The sequence below is a fragment of the Gymnodraco acuticeps genome, unplaced genomic scaffold, assembly GCF_902827175.1.
Source record: "Gymnodraco acuticeps unplaced genomic scaffold, fGymAcu1.1, whole genome shotgun sequence".
Taxonomy (NCBI): Eukaryota; Metazoa; Chordata; class Actinopteri; order Perciformes; family Bathydraconidae; genus Gymnodraco; species Gymnodraco acuticeps.
In genome coordinates this window covers 922655-945502 of record NW_022990021.1, presented here as the reverse complement: position 1 = coordinate 945502, position 22848 = coordinate 922655, and the positions used below count along the sequence as shown (strand labels likewise).

Below are 22848 nucleotides of genomic sequence, written 5' to 3'. Positions count from 1 at the left end.
TTCTATTTTTGTACAAGGGACCAATTACATTTTTCAAAAATGTTGGAGGCTGACACATCATGAATTAATATCCCCTCGAAATAATGTTTAGCCTGGTCACATTGACCACCAGCTAAAGCAATAGTCAGAGAAACACTGTTCTTATGTTCATGCTGTACTGTAACCACCTATTATGCAGTCTTGTGTGTACAGGCAGTACACATAAAAACCAGGTTGAGACTTGCTGATGATGTCACGGCCGGGATGCCTGGCCCACGTGCGGGCATCAGTGTGTTCCAGCCTCGGGGACAACAACAAGGACTGCGTAGCACAGGCGCAGTCAGATGCGGAGCGAGTCAAATAATCCAACGAGTGTCGGATTATCGCCTGTATCCAAACCTCTACCAGCCGATAGCGTGGGACGCTTCCTCTCTCAAATTCGGCGCTGTTTTCATCTCACCTTGCTTCTCCCACCCCCTTGATGATGATTTGCCAGGAAGATGCGCCTGTCTGAAATGTTCGTTGACCTTCGCCTCCGCTCAGCAGCATCGAAGCATTGTGAAGCGCTGCCACAGGAGCGCCCCGGCTCCCGCCGCTGCCCCTAACCTCCCTGCATCGCAACAGATACCCGTGCTGTGACTCTTCTAGCCGCTCATCTTTCATTTTTTTATCAACCAAGACCGAGGCAGATGCCCCTCGCTCTGTCATCCCGGATTTTACTATGGTGGAGTTTCCATCTCTCAGTCCTTACTGGCCTCTCATCCGCTTTCTGGTGCCTTTGGCTATCACCAATGTTGCCATCGACCTCGGAGAGCAGGTAACGTTTCTCATTTGCTAGCGTTGTTTTTCCACTCATTAACAAAAAGGCAAGCTTTGCCGTTTGATAGCAGTGGCTAACGCTTTAAACGCCTTTTATACACCGCTGTGAGAATTGTGTTTGTGTGTGTCAACCTCTGCTGTTGCTGAGCAGCATTTTTAAGCTCCAGATAATACCGTGATAATGACGACCCTGGTGCTGTCAGTTAAAGACGGTTGGCTTGTGTTGTAGCTACAGTTAGCTTAGCTGACAGGCACCCATTAGGATAGATATACATTATTTAGGGTGAAGAGGAAGAGAGGGAGGGCCTGTGTTTATTCTGAGAAGATGTTTTGTCACCTCTGTCACCAAATGTATTGAGCTACTGCGGGTTTTCATTTATTAACCAGCCTGACCTAGACATGCACTACCTGCCTGTGATTTGTTTGTCAAATGATTTATCAGGACATCTCGGTCATGGCGGATCACGTACACGGATAAAACGTACAGGCATTTGATTTCCTTTTGATTGTCATTTCCTGCTTGGACACTTCCTGTCTTTCCTCAGACTGATCTGGAGGCTGCCCTCTCCCAAGAGCAGATAGTGTGAGACACACATTGTGGCTTGCTCATGTCAGGATTAAGCTTATGTAATGTCTCTGTTAGCTGGTATAAATAGCACACACAGTCATGCAAAGGAAAAGGGCAGCTGTAGTAGTTGTTCCAAATGGAAACACTTCTGGAATATAGTGTGGGTGTTTCCTGTCCTGACATTATGTTGGCACTCACTGCTTTGCACTAGTTCAAGGTCTCACTTTTTATTGTGCCAGTAAAGCACATGCAGGTCTTCAGTTTGAATGGGATGGAGGGCCATCTGGTCAGAGATAAGGTTCGGCTAAGTCATGGTCATGTGGGCTGGTCACGCTGCCATACTGAACTTCTCTTTCCCCCTCCCTCATGTGCTGTCTCCTTGCCCGGAAACCTCACCCTCTCCAACCCATATTATACTTTCCAGGCCCTCAACAGGGGCATAGCCACCGTCAAAGAGGATGCCATTGAAATGCTGGCCAGCTACGGCTTGGCCTATTCCCTGATGAAGTTCTTCACTGGACCCATGAGCGACTTCAAGAATGTGGGTTTGGTGTTTGTCAACAGCAAGAGGGACCGGAGGAAGGCTGTGTTCTGCATGGTGACGGCCGGGGTCATCGCGTTCGTCCTGCACATCTTGATAGGTGTGTGTTTAAGGGTTGTTTGTGCAAATCAGATGACACGCTGTGCTTGAACCGCATCCTGTAAAAGTTAAGTATCTGTGGAGTTCTAAAGTTTCATTACTGTATCACCCTCTGACAGCGTTTCTTCCTCTTTACTGCTCAAAACACTGACCTGTGGTTTCCTTTTTTTGTGTCTATAGCTTACACAGATTTAGGATACTATATCATTAATAAGCTCCACCATGTGGATGACTCTGTGGGCAACAAGACAAGAAAGGCTTTCCTTTACCTGGCAGCGTTCCCTCTGCTGGATGCAATGGTGAGTGTACAGTATTGCAGAATTATTTTTACATAATGCAGTCGTGGATTTAAACACCTGACCTACAGAAAGCTGTTTTTGAATCTCCTCTCCAGGCTGGTTTCAAGTGATAGGTGCATTCCCCGTGCTAAAGTCTCTCTTTCATTATGCTTTATAGCCTGTCATCCAGCTTGTGGTCGAGAAAATGCCCAACATAGAGCCTTTGTTTTGAGTGTAAAGCTTGGGATAACATCTCTGTCCATTGTTCTGTTTTGAAGGCGTGGATCCACGCAGGGATTCTTCTCAAGCACAAGTACAGCGTTATAGTGGGCTCAGCCTCCATCTCTGATGTTGTGGCTCAGGTAATGAGATCCATTCTTTTCTTTAATTCAGAACATTAAAAAAAGTTGAAGATTTTGATGATTTCTGATCACTGGTCTTCCCTGCAGATTGTGTTCGTGGCCATTCTCCTCCACAGTAACCTGGAATGTGTGGAGCCTCTACTCATCCCCATCCTCTCCCTGTACATGGGTGCCTTGGTCCGTTTCACCATTGTGGGTCTGGGTTACTACTGTAACATCCACGACAACATCCCAGAATCCAGTGGAATGGATGTGGGCGTAAGTGCTGTTTGCTGTTTATTCTAAATAATAAAATAAGGATTTAGACTTGTCTTTTCTAAAAACAACAGTGATTTATCTGCTTTGTTTTGATCCCTGCAGGGCGATGCCACTATCAAAAAGATGCTGAGTTTCTGGTGGCCTCTGGCCCTCATCCTGGCCACTCAGCGTATCAGCCGACCCATCGTCAACCTCTTTGTGTCCCGCGACCTCAAGGGGACCTCTGAATCCACAGAGGTATTAGGAATTTAATTCACCAAACATATCTGAACTACTTTTTTTCCTGGCACGTCTTATCATGACATAGGGATAACTAAAGTGTACATAAAATCTGGATGCTATAACTAAAGCTGCCACAAATTACTTAAACATAACACAAGTATAATTATACACTGCTGGTGGACATCGTTAATAACGACTTTACAGCATTGTGAAGCCACTGGGCTAATTTTCCCCTCAAGTTATTGCAGATGAAAAGCCAGATGCTTACACACTCCCTCTGGAGCTTTCTGGCTTACAGAGACCCTAAACTAATGGAGACAACACAAAGCTGTTTACTAGAACGAACTGGAAGTCAACACAGGCTGTCAGTGGTTTGGGTGATTCACCACGTTCATGTGGAAGTCAGAGCATGATTACATTGAGTGAAAACATTCCTTCATGGCCCTACTGTTCCTGCGTAAAGCTGGACACTGCCCATTGTTTGGGACACAATGACCAGCTCAAGGCTGCTTTACAATCGTAAACTTGTTAGAAACCATACACTGCTATTGTAAAACACCTGTCATTAATTTAGCTGTGTGTGCCGCATGTGGTATTCTCAACATTACAGTAGTGGCGCGATGATGACCTACACTGTCTTTGTCATTCCAGGCTGTGGCTGTCCTCACGGCCACATACCCAGTGGGTCACATGCCCTACGGCTGGTTAACCGAACTCAGAGCAGTGTACCCTGCCTTTGACAAGGTAATCCACACTCCTATTACTAGTGTTTGCTGCAGTGGTAACAGTTTATACCACTAATATTACTCTCTTACCAACAGAACAATCCCAGCAATAAGCTGGACGCTGGCTCCCCTGTCACCAAGTCGCACATTAAGAAGTTTACCTCCTGCTGTCTGGCTATATCATTGACGGTAAGATGAGATTTAATATTTTTCTGACACGTAATTAAACTTTCACAATATGTCACCAATGAGCTCAGCATGAATGTGCGGTGAACCGTTTGTTTTTACGGTCTGGATACAATCCCGAGCATCTGACTGGAATATTTAAAGAAAACATTAGCAACAATTGTGATGTCTTTAGCTTTTTATGCAGATATCATTAGAAATGTTATTAAAAATGTAATGTCTCTTGGCAAAATTAGTGCTTTTTCATTTATAATATATTCTGATGATTTATTAACTCAATCAAAGTTGACAGCCCTCATAAAGTAACTGATATTATTACTTTGCAAGCATTGCTGTCATCCTGGAAATTGATACAGCTACTATTAAGTTCAGTATTCATTTTCATAATAATCACTCCTGCACTTGCTGTGTATTTGTTTAGTCTCATTGAAGTGTCCTTCAATGAGACTTGTCCTACAGTAGGTGTCAGCTGTCCCACAGAGTGCCTTAAGTCATATTCAAAGCGAGTCGTTTTAAATTTCGAAGATGTATTTAAGATGCTTTTCATGCCGCATAAACTGCATATTTTTCTACAGCAGATTTATTATAGATAGTTATTTTGGGGTTGTAAATCTATTTCTGCACGTGTTGATGAAAAAGTAAAAACACGCGCCCACAGGCAGAACGCTCTCCCTGACACACAACACTTCTGCTATGATTACCTTTGCATGTACTGTAGGTCAGGGTTCAGAGCAAAGACTGGCAGAACCAGTCCAGTGTTATGCACAAACATGTTTGACACATTTTTGAAAACATTCCCAAAGGCAGTGCTGTCAACATGTTTTATGAGATACTGAACGTGACCTATTTCAGAAACTAAGACACATTTAGGAGTTCTTAGAAAAGAGCTTCAAGGTAATCGTCTTGCTTCAGCTGTACACTAATTTTCAAAGTGATGGGGGTCCCTAGCTCAGCTGCAGGCGTACTAAATGTACTTTCCTTTTTCCATCCTGTCGTGGTTTCAGGTTGCTGAGAGAGGGAGACACATTAGGATGGAATTTATGAAGAGGCTAAGGGGGCTTTTGTTCCCGCCGCTACACTCCCACCCAAGCTTTAAAAGCTTAATAAAAAGACATTCACTTAAAACATGAGTTAACACATTTCAAAAGCCCCTCACAGGTGAACTTTTTCGGTTAAAGAATGATTGCTGCAGTCACACGCTGTTGCTTTTTTGTTGCAAAAAGTTTAGATAATTATGCCAGCAGATTGACAAAAACACTGTATTATCTAGGTATTTTCTAGTCAATGATAATACAAAAAAAAAAAAGAGACTTTGTCCCAGTTTTTGTAGCAACCCGAATTAGAAAAACAGGAAGTTTGTGGCCAAGGTTGGGTCTTTAAGGAGGGGGAGGAGGAGTGTGGCTCGCCAGATGTGGAATCCCAGTGCTGTAAACATGCATGTGAGGGTGTGTTTGCTTGACACAGCAGAACAGGCAGATAGATATCATCGTATCGTTGTTGAAAACACAAGCAGACAGCCGTCAAGCCAGAACTTGTTCTGATTATACATGGAAAAGAGAAAACACAATGTACAACAACAGCAGAAGCAGGCGTAGTGTATTTAAGAAAGCAACTGACTAATGTTCTATAACAAAACCGTCATCATATGAAAACAGACTGTCTAGCTCTAGGCTGTCGAAGCAGTGAGTGTGGATGTCTCACCTTGTTTATAGAAACCACAGCTGAGTCAGGGGAGACAGTGGTTTCACTAGAGCCAAACAAATTAGTTATGTGGCTCCATCTTGCTAAAATAATGATAGATGGTAAGGTGATACCAAATGAAATAATCAGTTACAAGTTCATTTATATTGGTTCAAGGGATCAAAAACCACAACACCACCTCTTAACGGCTTTTGCTCAATGAATTTTTTCCTGATTTTGGGAGATGTCTTCTTTCTTCTTTCACTTAATCAATGTTTCCATTAAGTATCACTTAGTGCCAGCAGCATAAGGTTATATAAGCAGAAGCGTTTGTCTAAATCGAGTACAATAAATCGCGACTGGATAATACCATTTTGAACCACTATGTTAAAAGCAACATTCAATCGTCTTTCTTTTTGAGAAATCCTTGTGTTGGAATGAGATTTGGTGTATATTAAAAAACAAGGGGACCAAGCACAGATCCCTGCGGTATCCCAGTGTAAAGAAACTGATGCTCTGACTCGTTCCTTGCCAAACTACTTTAAGCAATCCCTGTGAAAACTAAGCTCTTTAAGAAAGAAACCAGAGCAGTGCTGTACTCGAGATTGGGTGGACAGGATGATTTTGTGGTTCTGTGTCAAAGGCCAACGGCAGTTCCAGCTAAATGAGGTCTCAGCGTTGCCGTTTAATCACTAACAGCAGTGAAGAAGAAGTGGAAATTATATTGGTTTAATTCAAGTAGATTGTTTTGAGGGAGGAAATCTAAACCTGAGACTTGCTTTAAAACTGTGTGTATGTGAGGCAGTAGCGAGACCTGCATGAAGATTTTAACTTGAGGTCAGTTCAGGATTGTCTTGTTCAACCTGCTTAAACAACAAGGCTTGGGGCCTGCTTAAACACTGTGGAATGTACCTGGAGCTCAGGGTTCAGTGATGGAAGAAAAACAATGGCCAATGCCAGACTCCTCAACACAATTGTTGTCCTGTTGGAGACAAAATAACAATAAAAGAGTTTGATAGCTGATTGCATGTTATTCAAATAAGGAACACTTTTAACAGTGGAATATGTAGATGTGTTAAAAATGAGAAAGCCTGTCTCACCTCCTTGCATTGATGCCCAAGCAGCATGATTGATGGAAAGCGCAGATGGAGAAGCAGATTTCTGGACGCATCTAGGTTTCACTGGGCTAGTGTGTATAATATGTGACTGGCTAGCAAAGACAGGGATGACATCAGCTTTATTGACAGCAGGCTGACAGTGAGTGAGGAATTCTGGAAAGTTTATCAGTATTTTTGGTTTTCTGCACGGATGTGAGATTTGTGTTGGCCTTGAATGACACAAACATTCCGGGAAAACACCTTAATCTTAATTTGGAGTGCAGAGACAATATCTTGAAGCTATTTTAAACAAATTCACGAGATCAGACAAGGTTATATTTCTGTTTTACACTCCCTAAAATGTTCATAATACACTAAAAGCTCTGAGATGCTTTTGGTTTTTGCATGTGCCTCCGCTCCTGCTTCTGGAAACAATAGCATTGTCTGTCATGTGTTTGCTCTCTCTCTTGTTTTATGTGGGCTTTAAAGGCCCACATTCAATCTGATACCTCTTGAGTTAATGAACCGATGAAATCTAATGAGGCATGCCGGGCGATTCTATTATTGAGCAGTGAACACAAAAAATAAATGTTGCTTTTGTTCATTTTGTGTCCAGCTTTGCTTTGTGGTGTTTTGGACTCCTGGTTTATCAGAGAAGATCCTGATTGATGTCATTGGAGTGGATAAATCTTTTGCTGATCTGTGTGTGGTCCCGCTCCGAATTTTCTCCTTTTTTCCCGTGCCAGGTAAGACACTCTATTAGTTTTTTAGCATCAGTGTCCAGCTGCTTTCCTCGGACCAGTGGGGTGATTTTTCCACTTTTTGTGTTTGCAGTGACTGTTCGGGCTCATTTGACTGGATGGCTCATGACCCTGAAAAAGACCTTTGTGCTGGCCCCCAGCTCAGTTCTCCGCATCATTGTCCTCATCACCAGTCTGGTTGTGCTGCCTTATATGGGGTAAGTCAAAACTTCAGAGAACATTGTCAGGGTCACAAAGGTCAGCACCGTGACTCAGGCTTCCTCATAATGTGAGCTATTCTGGTCAAATCTGTTTTTCACAAGTATTTTAATTCCTGGAAAGATAGATCGGAGCGGATGATTCACTTCCACACTTCTAATATAATCCTTCATTATAATCCTTTGTGTTTCAGGGTCCATGGGGCCACACTCGGGGTTGGATCCCTCCTGGCCGGCTTCATAGGAGAGTCGACAATGGTTGCCATAGCAGCGTGCTATGTTTATCGACAACAGGTGAGAACATCTGGGTTTAGGTCATTTCAAGTGTGAGAGTACACACCTTTTTCCATGCTTTTGCAAATCCAACCGGCAACCATTTTTAACCACGCGTGTCTTTCACCTATCATAATAGCGTTTAGAGTGAGCCAGACTCACCAGTTCTCCTTTTCTCAGCGACTTTTAAGGATTTTGTGGTTTTTATTTCCACCGTCTCTGCAGAAAAACAGTGAGATGTCCAATGATCTGGTGGTGGAGGGCGAGGACTCCGCCCCTATGAGCGAGGTGTGCTCCAGGACTCAGATGGACGCCATTGAGGAGCTCCAGGAGGAAGAGGAGGAGGAACAGGAGTGAACTGCGACTGCAGGGGAAAGTAAAGCAGACCTCCATGTGGAATTTTGCTGAAGAGGAGACTTTCCAGTGTTACTGTATGGTTTGGTTTCAGAGGTTCTCCCGACAGACTTTGAAGAAGGGTGACAAAGTCTTCTTCGCGTCGACCTGCACACCATTAAACGCACACTGTAAAGAAAGCCATGCACCTCAAAGTGATCATTAATCAGTTTAAATACCGTTACGTCTACCCCCCTTTTTTCCTCCGTTCTCATAGTTTTGCATCATCACATCAGGCGGTGTATTCACCACTTGTGTTTACTGGTAAACAAGGGAAAACGACACAGGAGAACTGTTCCTCCTCAGCAACAAGAATGAAACGTCTGATGAGTGGTAGTGGAGTTGCCAAAAATACTGAGTTCATTATATCAAGATTAAGCGACAAGAGCGTTGCTTGAAATCAAATAGACATATTGTGGGACTTGTTGGGTTGTGCAATCGTATTTTACATACACCGGTGTACAGATTATTGTTGTTTTATATAGGTAATGCAATGTGTATATTTAAATGCCCTGAGGGGTCAGGAATCCCTCCTTATATCATTGCGTGTGTTACAGAAAACAGTTATGATTGTTCACTTTCCATGCAGTCTGGGAGTCCATCTACTTTTGTTCTGCCAAGCATTTTCCCTGGTAGTTTCTGTCGTATGTACTGTATATACTGTATAGGCATTCTTATTTGGCAAATAAATTGCTTTATTATTAACCTTTGCTTTGTTGACATCTGCTTTAAATCCTTTTGTTTTGTGTGGTACTTCAGACACCACTGCTGGATGTGTAAAAGTTAGTAATAGCAAAGTGTATCTATTTTCACATTTGTATACAAGTTTAAGTGGTAAGCCTTTCCTTTGCCACAGTTGACAAAATACGGAAATGACCATAAATCATGTTATTATACGAAATGTTATATGGGCTATGTATCCCTAAAAAGTAATGAACAAACGGATGACATTACCTGTAACACCTATATAGCGTTTTGGGAGGGGTATTGCTGCTGAATAAAGTAAAGCACAGTCCACACACACACATCAGTTTTAGAGCATAGGAAAATTCATTGTATTCAACCATGATAAACAGAGACCCCAAACAAACTTAATGTTATTTTCTGTATGGTACTTCTTAGACTTCTGTTCAAATTTCTCACAAAATTAGGCAAGGCTTCAACAAGCTGATTAAATCATAAGGAGAAAAAAAGACTTTTTACAAAAATTGTACTTTAGTTGAATCTAAATGCCATCCATAAACAGAGAAAACATTCCTGCAAAATGGCATAATCAATGTTTACTGCAAACAGATCACCTTCACCTGCTCTGGAATAAGGGCGAGAAAATGGCCTCTTATCAGTAATAACCAACATTCATTCTTATTGTGCATTATTCCTAAGGCAACATGGCGGACCAAGCGAGCTTCAAACTGAATCCAGTGGCTGGTGGGTGGGACTGTTGCCAGTATTTGCAGCAACTTTGGCAAGTTTTTCCCTTCAGAACAGCTTGGTTAAAAGGCAACATGTTACACATTTAGTTCGACACACACACAGACCATCACAAATCACGCCTCTGACGCAGAGGTCGTGATAAATATTCCTATAAATCCACCAGTCGGGTGTGAGCTGTTGTTAAACCTGATAAGTCATCAAACGCTCTTCACTCATTTCACTTAGTACAAAATGGAAAAATAATAAATTAATATGCAACTTAAAGTGCCCAAATTCCAGTGTGAACCCCATCCATTTAATCTTTTGGCGCTGTTGGCAGCTCTGTTGTGTTTTGATCACAATGTAACAGAGAAAAAAAAATGTAAAACAAAACATGGGTTTTTTTTACCCCCCCACCTCAAAATAACACCCTCCAAACTAATTTGGATCTCACTGAGATGATCTTGTAAAATCAGATGCACAGATACGTACACATACTCAAATAGAAAACTGTATACAGTACAGTGTGTACAAAAATGTGTAAACCACATCTTGCACAGGGTCTCAAATCAGCATATCTTTGTTTAAAGGAATAAAGTGACATTTTGGGGAAAAAAACACATGCTTTTCTGCTGCGAGTTAAATATACAGATTGATACCACTCTTAAGTCTGCATGTCTAATATGAAACAACAACAGGCTATCCTGGTTCTGTCTTCAGACAGAACCAGGATAGCTGTTTCCAACTGTTTGCAGTCTTTATGCTAAACTAATCTGCTGCTTGCTGTAGCTTCATACTCAACAGACATGACAAGAGTGGTATTGATCGGTCCCACTCTCAGCCAAAAAGCACATGTCCCAACATGTCAAACTATTTCTTTAATTGGCGTAAAAGTAATAATCTGGATCGACCTGAGGAGTGCTTTGTTTATATGGCAGGAGATTTCTCTGCAGTGGCGATCAGCTCGAGTTGAGCGGCTCGTGTAGTTCTTCCGCAGCTTCTACAACTGGCACGTTGTAGTGGCGGTCGTCCTCGGTGACGAGGCACACACACGGCCAGTCGACCTTATGGTCGTCTGGGTAGTAGGTGACAAACTCCTCCGTGTCGACCTTGTACAGTCTGTAAACTTGGATGGTGCACTGCAAGGCGTAGCCCAGCAGGAACATTTCCACCTGTCGGGGAGATAATAGCATGGTTAGAGTAAACAGCACATATTTCTAAATGTGTTTAATCAGCTGCTCGAGCACATGGTATTTATGGGTGGAGTTCCTTTATGCATGTTTCCTCTAAAAGCCTCAATCAAAACAGTGAAAATAACAATTAGATCACTCAGCAGCAGCTGAAGCCTGCTCACCCCCGGGATTCATGGAAAACACAGAAAGCAGGTGCCAGCATTACACACCCGTTCTCATGACATTTAATACGAGTTGTTTTGTTGTTTTGCATGACAGCGGTTTATTCAGCCGACATGTATTGCTTGATTCAAACAAAAAAAGAAATGGCAGCTTGTAAACCATAAAAAGGATCATGTAAATGCTCATAACTGGCAGGAAACTACTGTATGCAGCTAGTAAAACAGGTCTTTAAATGCCTCGTTGAAGTGGGTCTGCGGTTGGCTGGTCAACAAGTAAAATAAAAAGCCCCCCCCTGGGTTCTTCCTACCTGCTCCAGCCCGGCGCTGAGGCCCACGTGTCCGAGGTGGTTGCAGAGGAAGGAGCGGGGGCAGTCGGAGGAGTCGCGGGCGAACAGCAGCCAGCAGAAGAGCGGGACTTCCCCCTCGCCCTGCATGCAGCGGTGCAGCTCCACCGCCTGGCCCAGCATCAGCAGCTTCAGCGCCTCCATCAGCCCCAGCTCCTCTTCTCCACCCTGAAACACCCGCTCACAGAGCTGCTGCCGCTCCACAGCAGAGGGGCAGTCCAAGGCTGCCTGCCACTGGGGACACATGGATGACATTCAATCAAAAACAATTCATATTTGTAGTCATTTCTCAAGTGCAAATGGCCAAAAATATCTGCTAATTATGGCCAAATATATCTGCTAAATATAGCTTTACTACATACCGTGCAGTTTCTATTTAAACCCTTTTTCTCAGACAAAGTATGACCCCAAAAAACACCAAAAAATAGTTTCATCATACTTCTATTAAAGTTCTATAAATATTTGTGGAACCAGCCCAGACCAGAATTACACAACACACGGTCTATTCCCAGCGACTGTATGGAATCCAGACCCTCTCACAGTTACCTCTCATGAAGCCTGACTTTTAAAACATGTGTGTACAGTAATAGCTAGAATTCCTCACTAGCCAACAGTGGCAGCGCCTGACTATAAATTAAGTTTGGGTCCTCATATGGTTACAGTAGGGAGGCACTGTGATTTGCGGTTCAAAGTTGAAACAGTTTCTTTGAGGCGGAGGGTCCAGTTAGCCTCCTAATTGTGACGCAGAGAATGAGCAGAGCAGCATTTAGAAAAAGACTGTTCCATATGGTAGCAATCACATCTAAAAGCCCTGCGGACGAACATCAATACCCTCAGTGTTCACGTATGGCATAAAAATAGTGCAGTGGTTATTCTGTGCATATTTTCAGTATTCACTCCGTACCGTATCCCTCAGAAGCTCCATGTAGCCTTTTAGCTGCAGGGTAGCATCTCCCGTCCCATCTCCCTGCAGGCAGTCTCCAGGAAATGTCCACTGGCTTATCAGACCTTCCTGGGTCTCAAGGCGCTTCGGCAGCTGTAATTAAAATGCCGAGATGAGATTTCAGCTGTTCTGAAAACATGAGTATGTTAGCCTGGCAGCCACACATTGTTAGCCTGATCTCACATATTCTGACACTATAACAAGGCTGTTTTTACATGATTTTTACCTGGGACATTTACCCCTTTTCTCCGTCTTCTAACACAATAAAGCTTTAAAACATTTGGGCATCTGGGGCAAAGGTGATATTTACTAAATGCTGTTGTGAGCTAAATGCGCTGGTAATTCAGAGCCACCAACCGTTACTGTGCAAACACAAATAGCCCCCACAGCATACGTTGAGCTCACAGCACTAACAGATAAGAATAATGCAGCTTTTGTTGTCTCTGAACTATGGGCTCAGAACAGTCTCATAATACACACATGCACACAGAAGGATTCAAACTTGTATTTCCGGATCCACACTTGTGTTTTTCAATGCACACACAAATGTGTTCCGTTTCATATACATGTAAATAAAATCCAAATACAGAAAAAAGTTTTACATATGTATTTTTGATCCTCACATATTAGTTTCCCCTGAACCTGCAAACACAAACAGCTTTCTGTGCACGGATCGCTTTGCATTCGTGTGTGGGTTTTTTGAGACTCCCCTGACGGTCAGCCGATTCGTACTTGTAATTTTTTCTATCTATAGCCAATCAGATGTCTCCTTCATTCTAAGCCAATCACATGAGCGCGCCCCCACGAGGGTAAGATTACTTCATATACGCATTTTGCGCAGTCCGGTCAGCTCGCTAAACAGAGGGCGGAGCTTCAGGTGATCATGCAGAGCAGCGTGTCTCCGTCAGACTCAGCAGCTGATCTGATCTCTCTCTTGCGTCCGGTTATACTTCACTCGCGTTTATGTCCATATCGATCAGATCCAGCTCTCCTGATCGGCCTTTATAGAGAGCACCGATCAAACTATTAAGAGTGAATATCGGCCGATAATGACCGGCGGGGCTCCCCCCCCGTTAACAGGTCACTGTCAAGCACTGGCTTCGTAGTGCACTGATCGATTAGGCTAAGCTAACCTGTAGCTGCTCCCTCCACACTCACAACAACTTCATACAGACATAAATAAAGCAGCTGTATTCGCCATACAGGAAACACACATTTAAAACGGTTTTGCCTGCCGTTTTTGTGTACACACAAGCATGCATCAATGGTTTGGAAAGTGGCGCTGTACCTTAATAATATAAAGGCTTGTATTTGCGTGCATTTCCTGTTCGGAAAGTGGCGCTGTACTGATAGTGGAGGTGTCCTGAGATTAGCGCCTGCAGGCAGGCTCCATGGAGCTGTCAGCTCCAGACTGCGCAAAATGCGTACATGAAGCGCAACGTCATGAACGCAAGAAATCTACCCTCGTGGGGGCGCGCTCATGTGATTGGCTTAGAATTGAGGAGACATCTGATTGGCTATAGATAGAAATAATTACAAGTACGAATCGGCTGACCGTCAGGGGAGTCTCAAAAAACCCACACACGAATGCACAGCGATCCGTGCACAGAAAGCGGTTTGTGTTTGCAGGTGCAGAGGTTTTAAACGGAAAACAAATATGTGAGGATCAAAAATACACATGTAAAACTTTTTTCTGTATTTGGATTTTATTTACATGTATATGAAACGGAATACATTTGTGTGTGCATTGAAAAACACAAGTGTGGATCCGGAAATACAAGTGTGAATCCTTGTGTATGCATGTGTGTATTATGAGACTGTTCTGAGCCCATACTGAACCAGCTCTGTTTGTTGTGAGTAAATGCTGCTTAACTGTTTCTACAATCTCATTCTACTCATTCGGACAGAATCAAAACATTGTAGCGCTCTAATGGCGCGTTTCCACTGCAGCGGGTAGCTCGCTTTAAGCATGCCGAGCCGTGCGGGGCCCGTTTTTGGTTGCGTTTCCACTTGGCCTAGTTTTGGCCCGGGGCTAATTTTTCACCTTTTTTCTGGCCCGACTAAATCGTGGTTCTAGGGCCAGGAACAACCAGGCTGAGTATGCTAAACTAGAGAGAGAATCGCTGGCAAGGGGGCTACAACTACAACACGATGAACATATTTGACCGTGAATTAATTGTAATACACGTTTCAAAATGATGCCGAAGTAACAACATACTGATACCGGTTAGTAAAAACCATGAATTAATGCTTTGACAAGTCTGCAGACAGACGGCAGGCGAAAAACCCTTTTAAAATGCGTGTTTTCTAAATGGAGCTTGGCTAAGCTAACGTTATATATGCTCCGACCGTCCACACTCACAACAACGGCCTATACAGACATAAATAAACCAGCGACTGTATTCGCCATGACACAGGCAGTCTGTGGTTTGTACTTGTTTAACTTTTGTCTAGTTTCTGAACAGATATGAAGAGCTGTGAGCTCTGAGAGCTAACGGCTGTGTTGTTTTTCTGGGGCTCTCATTGAAGATGACGTCACGGCTCCGCCTACACTGCGTTACTATAGTAACTGCCCCAGTTCCTAAACTGTAATGGAAACGCAGCATTAAAGTGAGCCGGGCCTAATAAGGCCTAACCAAACCGAGCGAGGCCGAACGAGGCCTGCAGTGGAAACGCGCCATAATAGTGCTACGTTCTTATGAGTTCTCTGATGAACACATATATAGTTATGTAGGAAACTAAGGCTTATATCACTGGCGGATATTTGGAGCTTCTGAACATGACAATATATCCTAGCAGTAACATGCATATGAGACGTTTAGAGAACATTGGTAAGTCGTAGCATCTGCCAATAATCTTTGTAAGTGGTGCACAAAAGTCTAGTGACCAATTATATAGGGGTGGCTTAGCCTTCTCTAGCTTTAATTACCTATCGCCCCTGATAAGTACTACATGTATTCAAAATTAAATCAGTGTATTCAAACCACAGAGTTGGCTAGCATAATTAGCTTAGCTACAACTAATGAAACCTCTCAGCAACAGTCTAACTTTTCGGACAAGCCTGGACTATAAGCAGACATTTTGGCCGCACAAAATAGGGAACACACAAATAACTGTTGAGTATTCATTTTACTTGCAATAAATAAACAGTTCTGCCTTTCTGCTGATTGACTGCTTAATATTGTAAAATTAACAATATTTGCAACATTCTTTTAAACAAATTGAACTAAACACAAATAGCACGATAATAAACAAAATGATAAATACATTTTAAAGGGGAGTTTTACTGATACCGTCTTTCACAATGTGTTTAATGTGTTTATGGTGAAAGTTGCTATTGTTGATGGACTATCTTAACCTTTGTCACTAGACTGTCCAACCTGTTGTGCTTGTTACGGGCCGTTCCAGGACATGTCTGTTTAACCAGTTAAGCCCAAGCCTGTTTTTCAGGTTTCGAAAAAATGACATTCCCAGAACAAATGACTATAACTTCACTTCTAAAAAAGGGGTAAATTAATAATCTTTTTTCTCAAAGCAATGATAAACTTGTGAGTTGGATGTAGAAAAGTCAGAATCAATAAAGATTTTTTTTATTTTAAAGTAAATCAGATTGAACATAGTAAAAACAATTAAATTATAGTGTCCGTCCAAAAACAAAACCATTACTTATAGTGAAAACCACCCTTGAATGATGGGATGGTAGCTTAAAAGCTTGAGGAATCCAAACTATAACATATAATAAGTACTCTGTATCAAGATTGATGCAAAACAAGTGACATTTGACCTTTTTAGAGAGATTTAGCATTTTCCATATCTCTGGCCCCCCTCGGTCGATTTTGATTGACACCTCTTTTGAACCGTTAGAGCCAATAGAATCGAGGGGAACTTCCTCAAATCCATCTAAACATTACCATTGAGGAGTGAGAGTGATGCGCACGCAGTTTGCCCAAAACCGGAAGCTGGGTTGTAGCTCTCATAACAGCCAATATGAAATCTCCGTTTTTGACTAAAATGGAATGATGGATTATCAGTAATCATTTCAAAGTGACACAGACACATTGGATTAACATTCAGATAAAAATGGTTCATATTGTCTGATAGCTGAGTTTACTCCCGTTAAGTGGGTATGACACATTCATAGTTTGTTAAATGTTAAGAAGCCTTCAGATGCTGTTTCTTGCAAGATGTTGAGTTTTGCCCCTGGTACCGGGGGCTTAACTGGCTAACATGCAAACAACGCTAACGAAACGGCTTCACCAACTGATGTTTACGAGTGTGTGTTGACGAGTGTGTGTTTACGAGTGTGTGTTTACCATGTGAGCGTCCTCCTCCTGCAGCCACTGGGGCAGCTGGGTGCTATGGGACAGCACCTGGAACAGGGTGGCTCTGAGGGCGCAGTAGTTGTCTCCCCTCACTCTCCTCAAGCTGCTGAAGCTCTGGGACATCTCCTTATAACCCTGCAGCCGCACCCGGGACCCCACAGGAAGTCTCTTAGACATTCATGTGAATAAACAACAACAACTGGCCTTAATGTGAAACACTCGGGCACAGACCTTTCTAATGAGAGCGCTTTTGGCAGTGTTTCCTTTCCACTCTCTCTCACTGTACGACAGAATATCCACCGCTGGTGCCAAACTGCATCTGTCCTCCACCTTGAAGACTGAGGGATGAAGAGAGGGAGAGAAAATGATTGGTATAGTTTATATTTTTAAAGAGACAAAACCAATGTCAGGTGATAGAAGTGTGATTTGGATATACTGACTTGTACTTTCTGGTTGATTTGTCTGTGATTCTGACAGCTCCTCGGCTCCTCTGTACAGGTCTTCTTCACTAAAAAAGGGAAAAAACACATTTAGGAGACTGAGCTGTCTAAGTCATGCGTAAGAGAGGCCATGATCTATTTGAAAAAGACATAAACCAATATGTCTACTTTTTTGTTTAAAGAATAAAGTCTGATATCTTAATCTTTTGTGCCATATTGTATTCCAAAGCTATCAAACACACCAATGACCCTCACTGGGTGACATGTTCCTTAATGTTACTGTAGTTTATTTGGAGTTAATCCCACATACACCCTCCTGCTGCTTTGAAGTGCACCAAATTGGTGTAAGCCCAAAGCTGGAAATAGCCCCAAACAAACTCACTCTTTGCTCCTGAGTGACATTTTCTAAGCAGTGATAACACATAAGAACCGTTACCATTCAGGTATGCTCATACAGGAAAGACAACATATCACACGTCCACTTCTTCGGGGAGGATGTCAGACATTTTTAAAGCTACAAATGAAACATGTGGTACTGAGTCTACATTTCCACACAGTTCCCTTCCTGTTTTGTGTCCTACTTCAACATCTCGTTTTAGAATGACGGAATCGGTGATACTCTGACTCAATCTTTCAACAGTTCAAATAGCCAAACACATGACGGGATGTTGACTCTTTGACGCACGTAAGGAAAAGGTCATTCCAAACCTGTTCTCCAGGCCGTCTCCAGCAGAGTCCCCCTTCTCTGGGACAGGGGTCTCATCCTCAGCCTTCACATCAGCTGTGCTCTCTGCCAGCTGTTTCTCCTCTCCTGTCACCTCCTGGATCTCAGCATCTTCCTCAGCCTCTGTCAGAGCATCTTCCACCTTCATCTTATCTTCCTCCTCCTCCTCCTCCTCCTCCTCCTCCTCCACTCTGGGAACATCTCCATTTTCATCTTGTCCTTTCAGCAACATTTCCTCCTCAATATCCTGTTCAAAGTTCTCCAAGGAAGGGACCTCCTTTGAGCATTCAGGATCTGCCTGTGCATCCTGATCGGAATTTAAGCTGGGAAGAGAAGACATCTTCAGTACTTTTATTCCTCAATAAAGATAGACCTTTATTAACCCCTTTGGGGAAATGCAGGAGTTTAAGCAGCAACAGCGTGAGATTGAACAACAGGACAGTAAAGATACAATTACAAATATAATTATATACAGGTAAGTAACTGTTAAAATAAGAAATGTATTAAATGAACATATATACATATTTGAGTCCATCTCAAACTTATATTATTAAATTATTAAATGCACAACTCACACTTTATACCATCAAATATATATTTAGTTGTACAAATACAAAACCCATAATAAGAAAGAACAAGGTGTGCAATAGACAATACGTTTGCATGCTGTGGTGTTTAAATGCCCCCTTGTGGTGACAGTGTGGCTCAAAAACGAAAGCAAACAGTTAGTGTAAACAAGCATCTTGTTTTGTTTTCACAACTCTGGACCTGCTGACCTGTGTCTGGCGTCTGCTGGCGCTGTGGTCTCTGTGGTCTCTGTGGTCTCTGGCTCCCTGACACAGCTGGAGGCCTCCTGCTCCTCCTCACTGTGGTCCGGTTCTGAGGGCTCTGATCCAGGAGAGGACTCACAGGACGCAGGGCTGTTTGTGTCTTCAGGTCCCGCCTCCTCGCACGCTGAAGAGCTGCTGTTCTCTGGACCCTCGGGCAGGGCACTAGACACAGGATGGCAGCAGACAGATATTACTATGAATCAGGGGTCCATTCTGCTAAAGCACACCAGCGAACACCACTGGACTTATTTCACCATGAGCAGGTTAAATCCTCTGTGTAGTGCCGTTCAGAATTCATATCTGTATACCTACTAATACACCACTGAATTTATTGTAATAGACATGTTTACATATTCCTCTTTGTTATATATTGTACAATGCACACTTTTACTTCTTAGGGTTGTACACATACTGTTATTATATTACGTTTGTACAAGTATTTTTTAGCTACCTTCCTATGTTTATTTACATATTTCACAAACTAAATTTCACTTGCACACATTTTCCTCCGGCCTTTTCTTCTTTTTTTTTTAATGGAGCAAATGTCATAAATCCCATTCCCCTCCCAGGATTTCCATAAAATCTGGCTTCACAGAATATTTGTTTTGTAACATCTCTGTATAGATTGACGCAAATGTAAGTATGTTGTGATTTGTGTATGAGAAGTGAGTCAAGTGGACATACTTAGCAGCCCCAAAATGCATTGCAGCTCTTCAGACAGCCATGCGGTTTTAGAGAAAAGGCGCAGGAGCTTACAAATATATTGCACAGTAGAAACAAATATTTAACATGAATACATCAAGTAATTTGAATCTGCCTACTTTGGTTTGAATCAAGTAATTTAAACCAAGCTGTTAATTATTACATTTGTGATTACCAATTTTCCTTCAATGTCAACATGACATTTTATTTAACTTAATGCCATTTTTCAAACCACTGGTCTATCTCCAGAATTTGCTTTACAGTATATTAGTTATTTTGACCATTACATGTGAAAATGCAAACTAAATGACAGACGTTTACCATAAATAACAATTCTTCCGTAAGGAAGAATTTTGGATTGAACCTCCTGATCTTTTTTTAAACCACATTCCGAGCAGCAGCAGAAAACAAAACTCCAGTTTGTCTCTGCGTGTGACTCACCAGCTCGCAGGCTGTTTGTCACCCTGCTGTCTGACCGCCATCTGCCCGGCCGCTGCAGTGGGCGGAGGGTTTGGCTCAGAGAGACCCTCATTGTTTGGAGAGAGCTCCTCCGATGGCTCTGCTACAGCACTGCTTTCAGTAGTGACTGTGGAGCCTGCTTCTTCTTCTTCATTATCTTGAGTAGTGTCTGATGTGATGTGCTCTGTTGTGTTTGTCTCAGGGCAGACCGCCTCAGTTATTACTGAGCCGCTGTCAGGGATTTTGTCGTGCGCCGAGGCTGGATTTTCTTCTTCTGGTGCCACATTTGTTGCGGTGGCATATTCTCTCTGCGGAGAGATTAAAGTGCATTGCATGGGTTCAGCCTGTCCACCGTCTGCAGGACTGTCCTTTATAACTTCATCTTTCACTGCGGTGGAGTTCTCTTTTAGTTCAGAGCCTTTTCTTGGAGAGGGTGATGCTTTCTGTATGACCTCTTTCTGAAAGGCTCCATTCTCCTGAGTGTTATTGGGCTCTTTCTCCACAACGACCGGGACACTTTTTTTCACTTTCACAGCCTCTTTCGGCTCTATCGTATCCTCATCAAGCATTGTCCTGAGTGACATAACAGAGAGGAGAAGCAATGTCACATCATAGGACAACAACATGCTGAACAGGAAAACAGGAGTAGTTATGTGATCACAGATGAGATTGTGCAGCCAATGTTTCAAAATGCAACCTGTTATGTAGTTAGATGGAAAATCTATAATCAAAACAGTACTCTTTTTCACTTTAAGGGAGAAATGACTAACATTTTAAGACCTTAGGAAGTCCCCTAACCCTCCTACACCATCACTTCTCATTCACCGTGTGATTTGGTTACATTAAAACAACCTACGCAAACCTTGGGGGGAAAACTAAAAGGTTCTTTTTTTTAAAAGTGGCAGGTCAAACCTTAAGAGGCAATTTCATGATGTCAAATGTGTCAAACCAACGTTTAAAATACAGCCCAAAAATGTCTGTGTTCGATACTTCTTTTACGGAGTAGGTTTTCAAATATACTATGATATTAGTCTGAAAAGGCTTAGCTCCAACAATGTGTAAATGTGTTCAAAAAAGTCAGGTGTCTTACTGGAATTTGGATTTTCGCCGTAGACACTTAGTCACCCAATCAAATTGAGACATAAGTGGTGCTGAGGTCAAAAATGAGACTGAAAGACTCACTTGATGTTGTCATCTCCTTCAGGACCACAGGACCCCCCCACAAGTGTTTCTCCTGCGGGCGTCGTGGCCTTGGAGTCATCTTTCAGTAACCCGCTCGTTTCCTCCGCGCTGCCACAGGGACTCTCAGTGCGACAGCAACAGTTCCCCATCTGCTCGCTCCCTCTGTTGGGAGGTCAGACAGGTCGTAGTCTGGACACTGACCTCGGGTCCAAAACAACCCCAAGCGACCTGAGGCGTCGCTGAAGCCTGGGGATCTCAGGAGGCCATGATGGGGGGGGTCCAGCTGCTGCTAAAGCCAGGAGCAACCATATGTAGTCTTGTTATAGTGATGATACCTAAAAGCAAAATGTGCAACATCACTGAATAAATTAGTCAAAGCACTCCTCCATGTGTGATATAGCAAGTGTTACACTATATTATGTGACCAATTAGATTCTGTCACCTGCATTTTAAATCACATACTACATTAGGATAGATGTTGCCAACAATGGAGATGCCAGAGGTTAGTCTTTCTGTATTTCATGTTGTCACATTTGATTGGTTAACATCTATCAAAATGTCTGACCCTATCTTAAAACTAAGAGGGCACTGTTTGCGGTATCACCAATCGCAAAACAGTAAATGTTCAATATTTGAAAAAGACAATCTGTTTTTGAAGTGGCTGAAACACCTGCTACTATGTTTCCACAGTATACATGTCAGTGTAAAATGAGCTCAAAGCAAAGCTACATCGTGTTGTTAATGTCAACACATGCAAGGAAGTATCGATAAATGACAGCACATTTCACACAGAACATTTAACTATCACTCCCATGTTAATAATGACGTTAAACCGTACCTCAGTTTATTTAGAGACAAACTCCGCAAGCGTGCAACCATGCAGCTCCGATTTCTCTTTCACTTTTGGTTAGCTGGAAAACAAGCTTAAGTTAGCTAGTCAGCTAGCTGGGGGAAACTTAAATGATAAACATGCGCTACTAAATACCGAACGCCTCTCCCGAGTATCACCGCAATGAGGACAAAAGCATTGTAATGTGATACGTTACATTTAAAAAAAGAACGGCTATTTACTCTACTGTTGGCGGAACATCTGTTGTACGGACCCCTAGCATAGCCAGAGCAGCAGGTCACGGCTCGGTCCGAGCGATGACGTCATTCTCATGAGCGCCGAGGGTTTTGGTGCGTTCAAGTGCTCCTCGGAGACTCTCAAGCTTCACTCCAACCCTGGTACACATAACAATTACTGGATTGATTGGGTAGACTTAAATTGAATACAATTAAATTATGCAAAATGAACCAAGATGCACTGTTTCTAGCTTGTGAGCTGCTTTTCTCTTTTATATGGCTTTTTAAATGAATATCTGTGTTTTGGATAGTTTTCATACAAAACCAGTAATTTGAGGCATCATGAATTTCACTTTTTTCTTTTACATAGAATTAATAATTAATTGATACATACAAATACAATTAAAGAGTACATAATAGATGCATTGATGCTTTAAATAGTTGAGGTGTAAATGGTGTGGTTTAAATATATATTTATTTGGTAGCTTGTGGTTTTGTTTGACAAGAGTTTTAAATAGTTTTAAAAAGGCCAAAACATTACCTAGATATTAAAACAAATTGGTGGGCATTAGTCATTACAAAAAAAATATAAATAGAGATAACATGGATGTTGTTGTTTTTTCATTAAGATG

The 22848-nt window shown here is 42.4% G+C and overlaps 2 protein-coding genes across 8 annotated transcripts; one reads left to right on the top strand and one right to left on the bottom strand.

Moving 5' to 3' along the window:
• Positions 1-223: 223 nt before the first annotated feature.
• ankha (ANKH inorganic pyrophosphate transport regulator a) lies at positions 224-9148 on the top strand. The gene is made up of 12 exons (XM_034214058.1): positions 224-796; positions 1791-2007; positions 2187-2305; positions 2563-2646; positions 2734-2904; positions 3007-3141; positions 3778-3870; positions 3948-4040; positions 7431-7560; positions 7649-7772; positions 7967-8066; positions 8271-9148. Exons 1-12 carry the CDS (start codon positions 701-703, stop codon positions 8400-8402), a joined length of 1494 nt encoding a protein of 497 aa, XP_034069949.1. The 5' UTR covers positions 224-700; the 3' UTR covers positions 8403-9148.
• Positions 9149-9465: 317 nt separating this feature from the next.
• Positions 9466-22336, bottom strand: LOC117544715 (glutamic acid-rich protein). 7 transcript variants are annotated; one of them, XM_034214051.1, is made up of 12 exons: positions 22223-22336; positions 21990-22062; positions 21152-21486; positions 19952-20542; positions 18755-18970; positions 17963-18301; positions 17255-17322; positions 17046-17152; positions 16806-16949; positions 12454-12585; positions 11514-11783; positions 9466-11023 (listed from the first exon to the last, which is right to left on the bottom strand). In XM_034214051.1, the coding sequence occupies exons 3-12, from the start codon at positions 21298-21300 to the stop codon at positions 10811-10813; spliced, it is 2229 nt and encodes a 742-aa protein (XP_034069942.1). In that variant the 5' UTR covers positions 21301-21486; positions 21990-22062; positions 22223-22336; the 3' UTR covers positions 9466-10810. The 7 variants fall into 7 exon arrangements, with proteins under 7 accessions (XP_034069942.1, XP_034069947.1, XP_034069948.1 ...); XM_034214056.1 differs by having other exon boundaries at positions 21152-21440; XM_034214057.1 differs by having other exon boundaries at positions 21152-21437.
• Between the last annotated feature and the right edge of the window lie 512 nt (positions 22337-22848).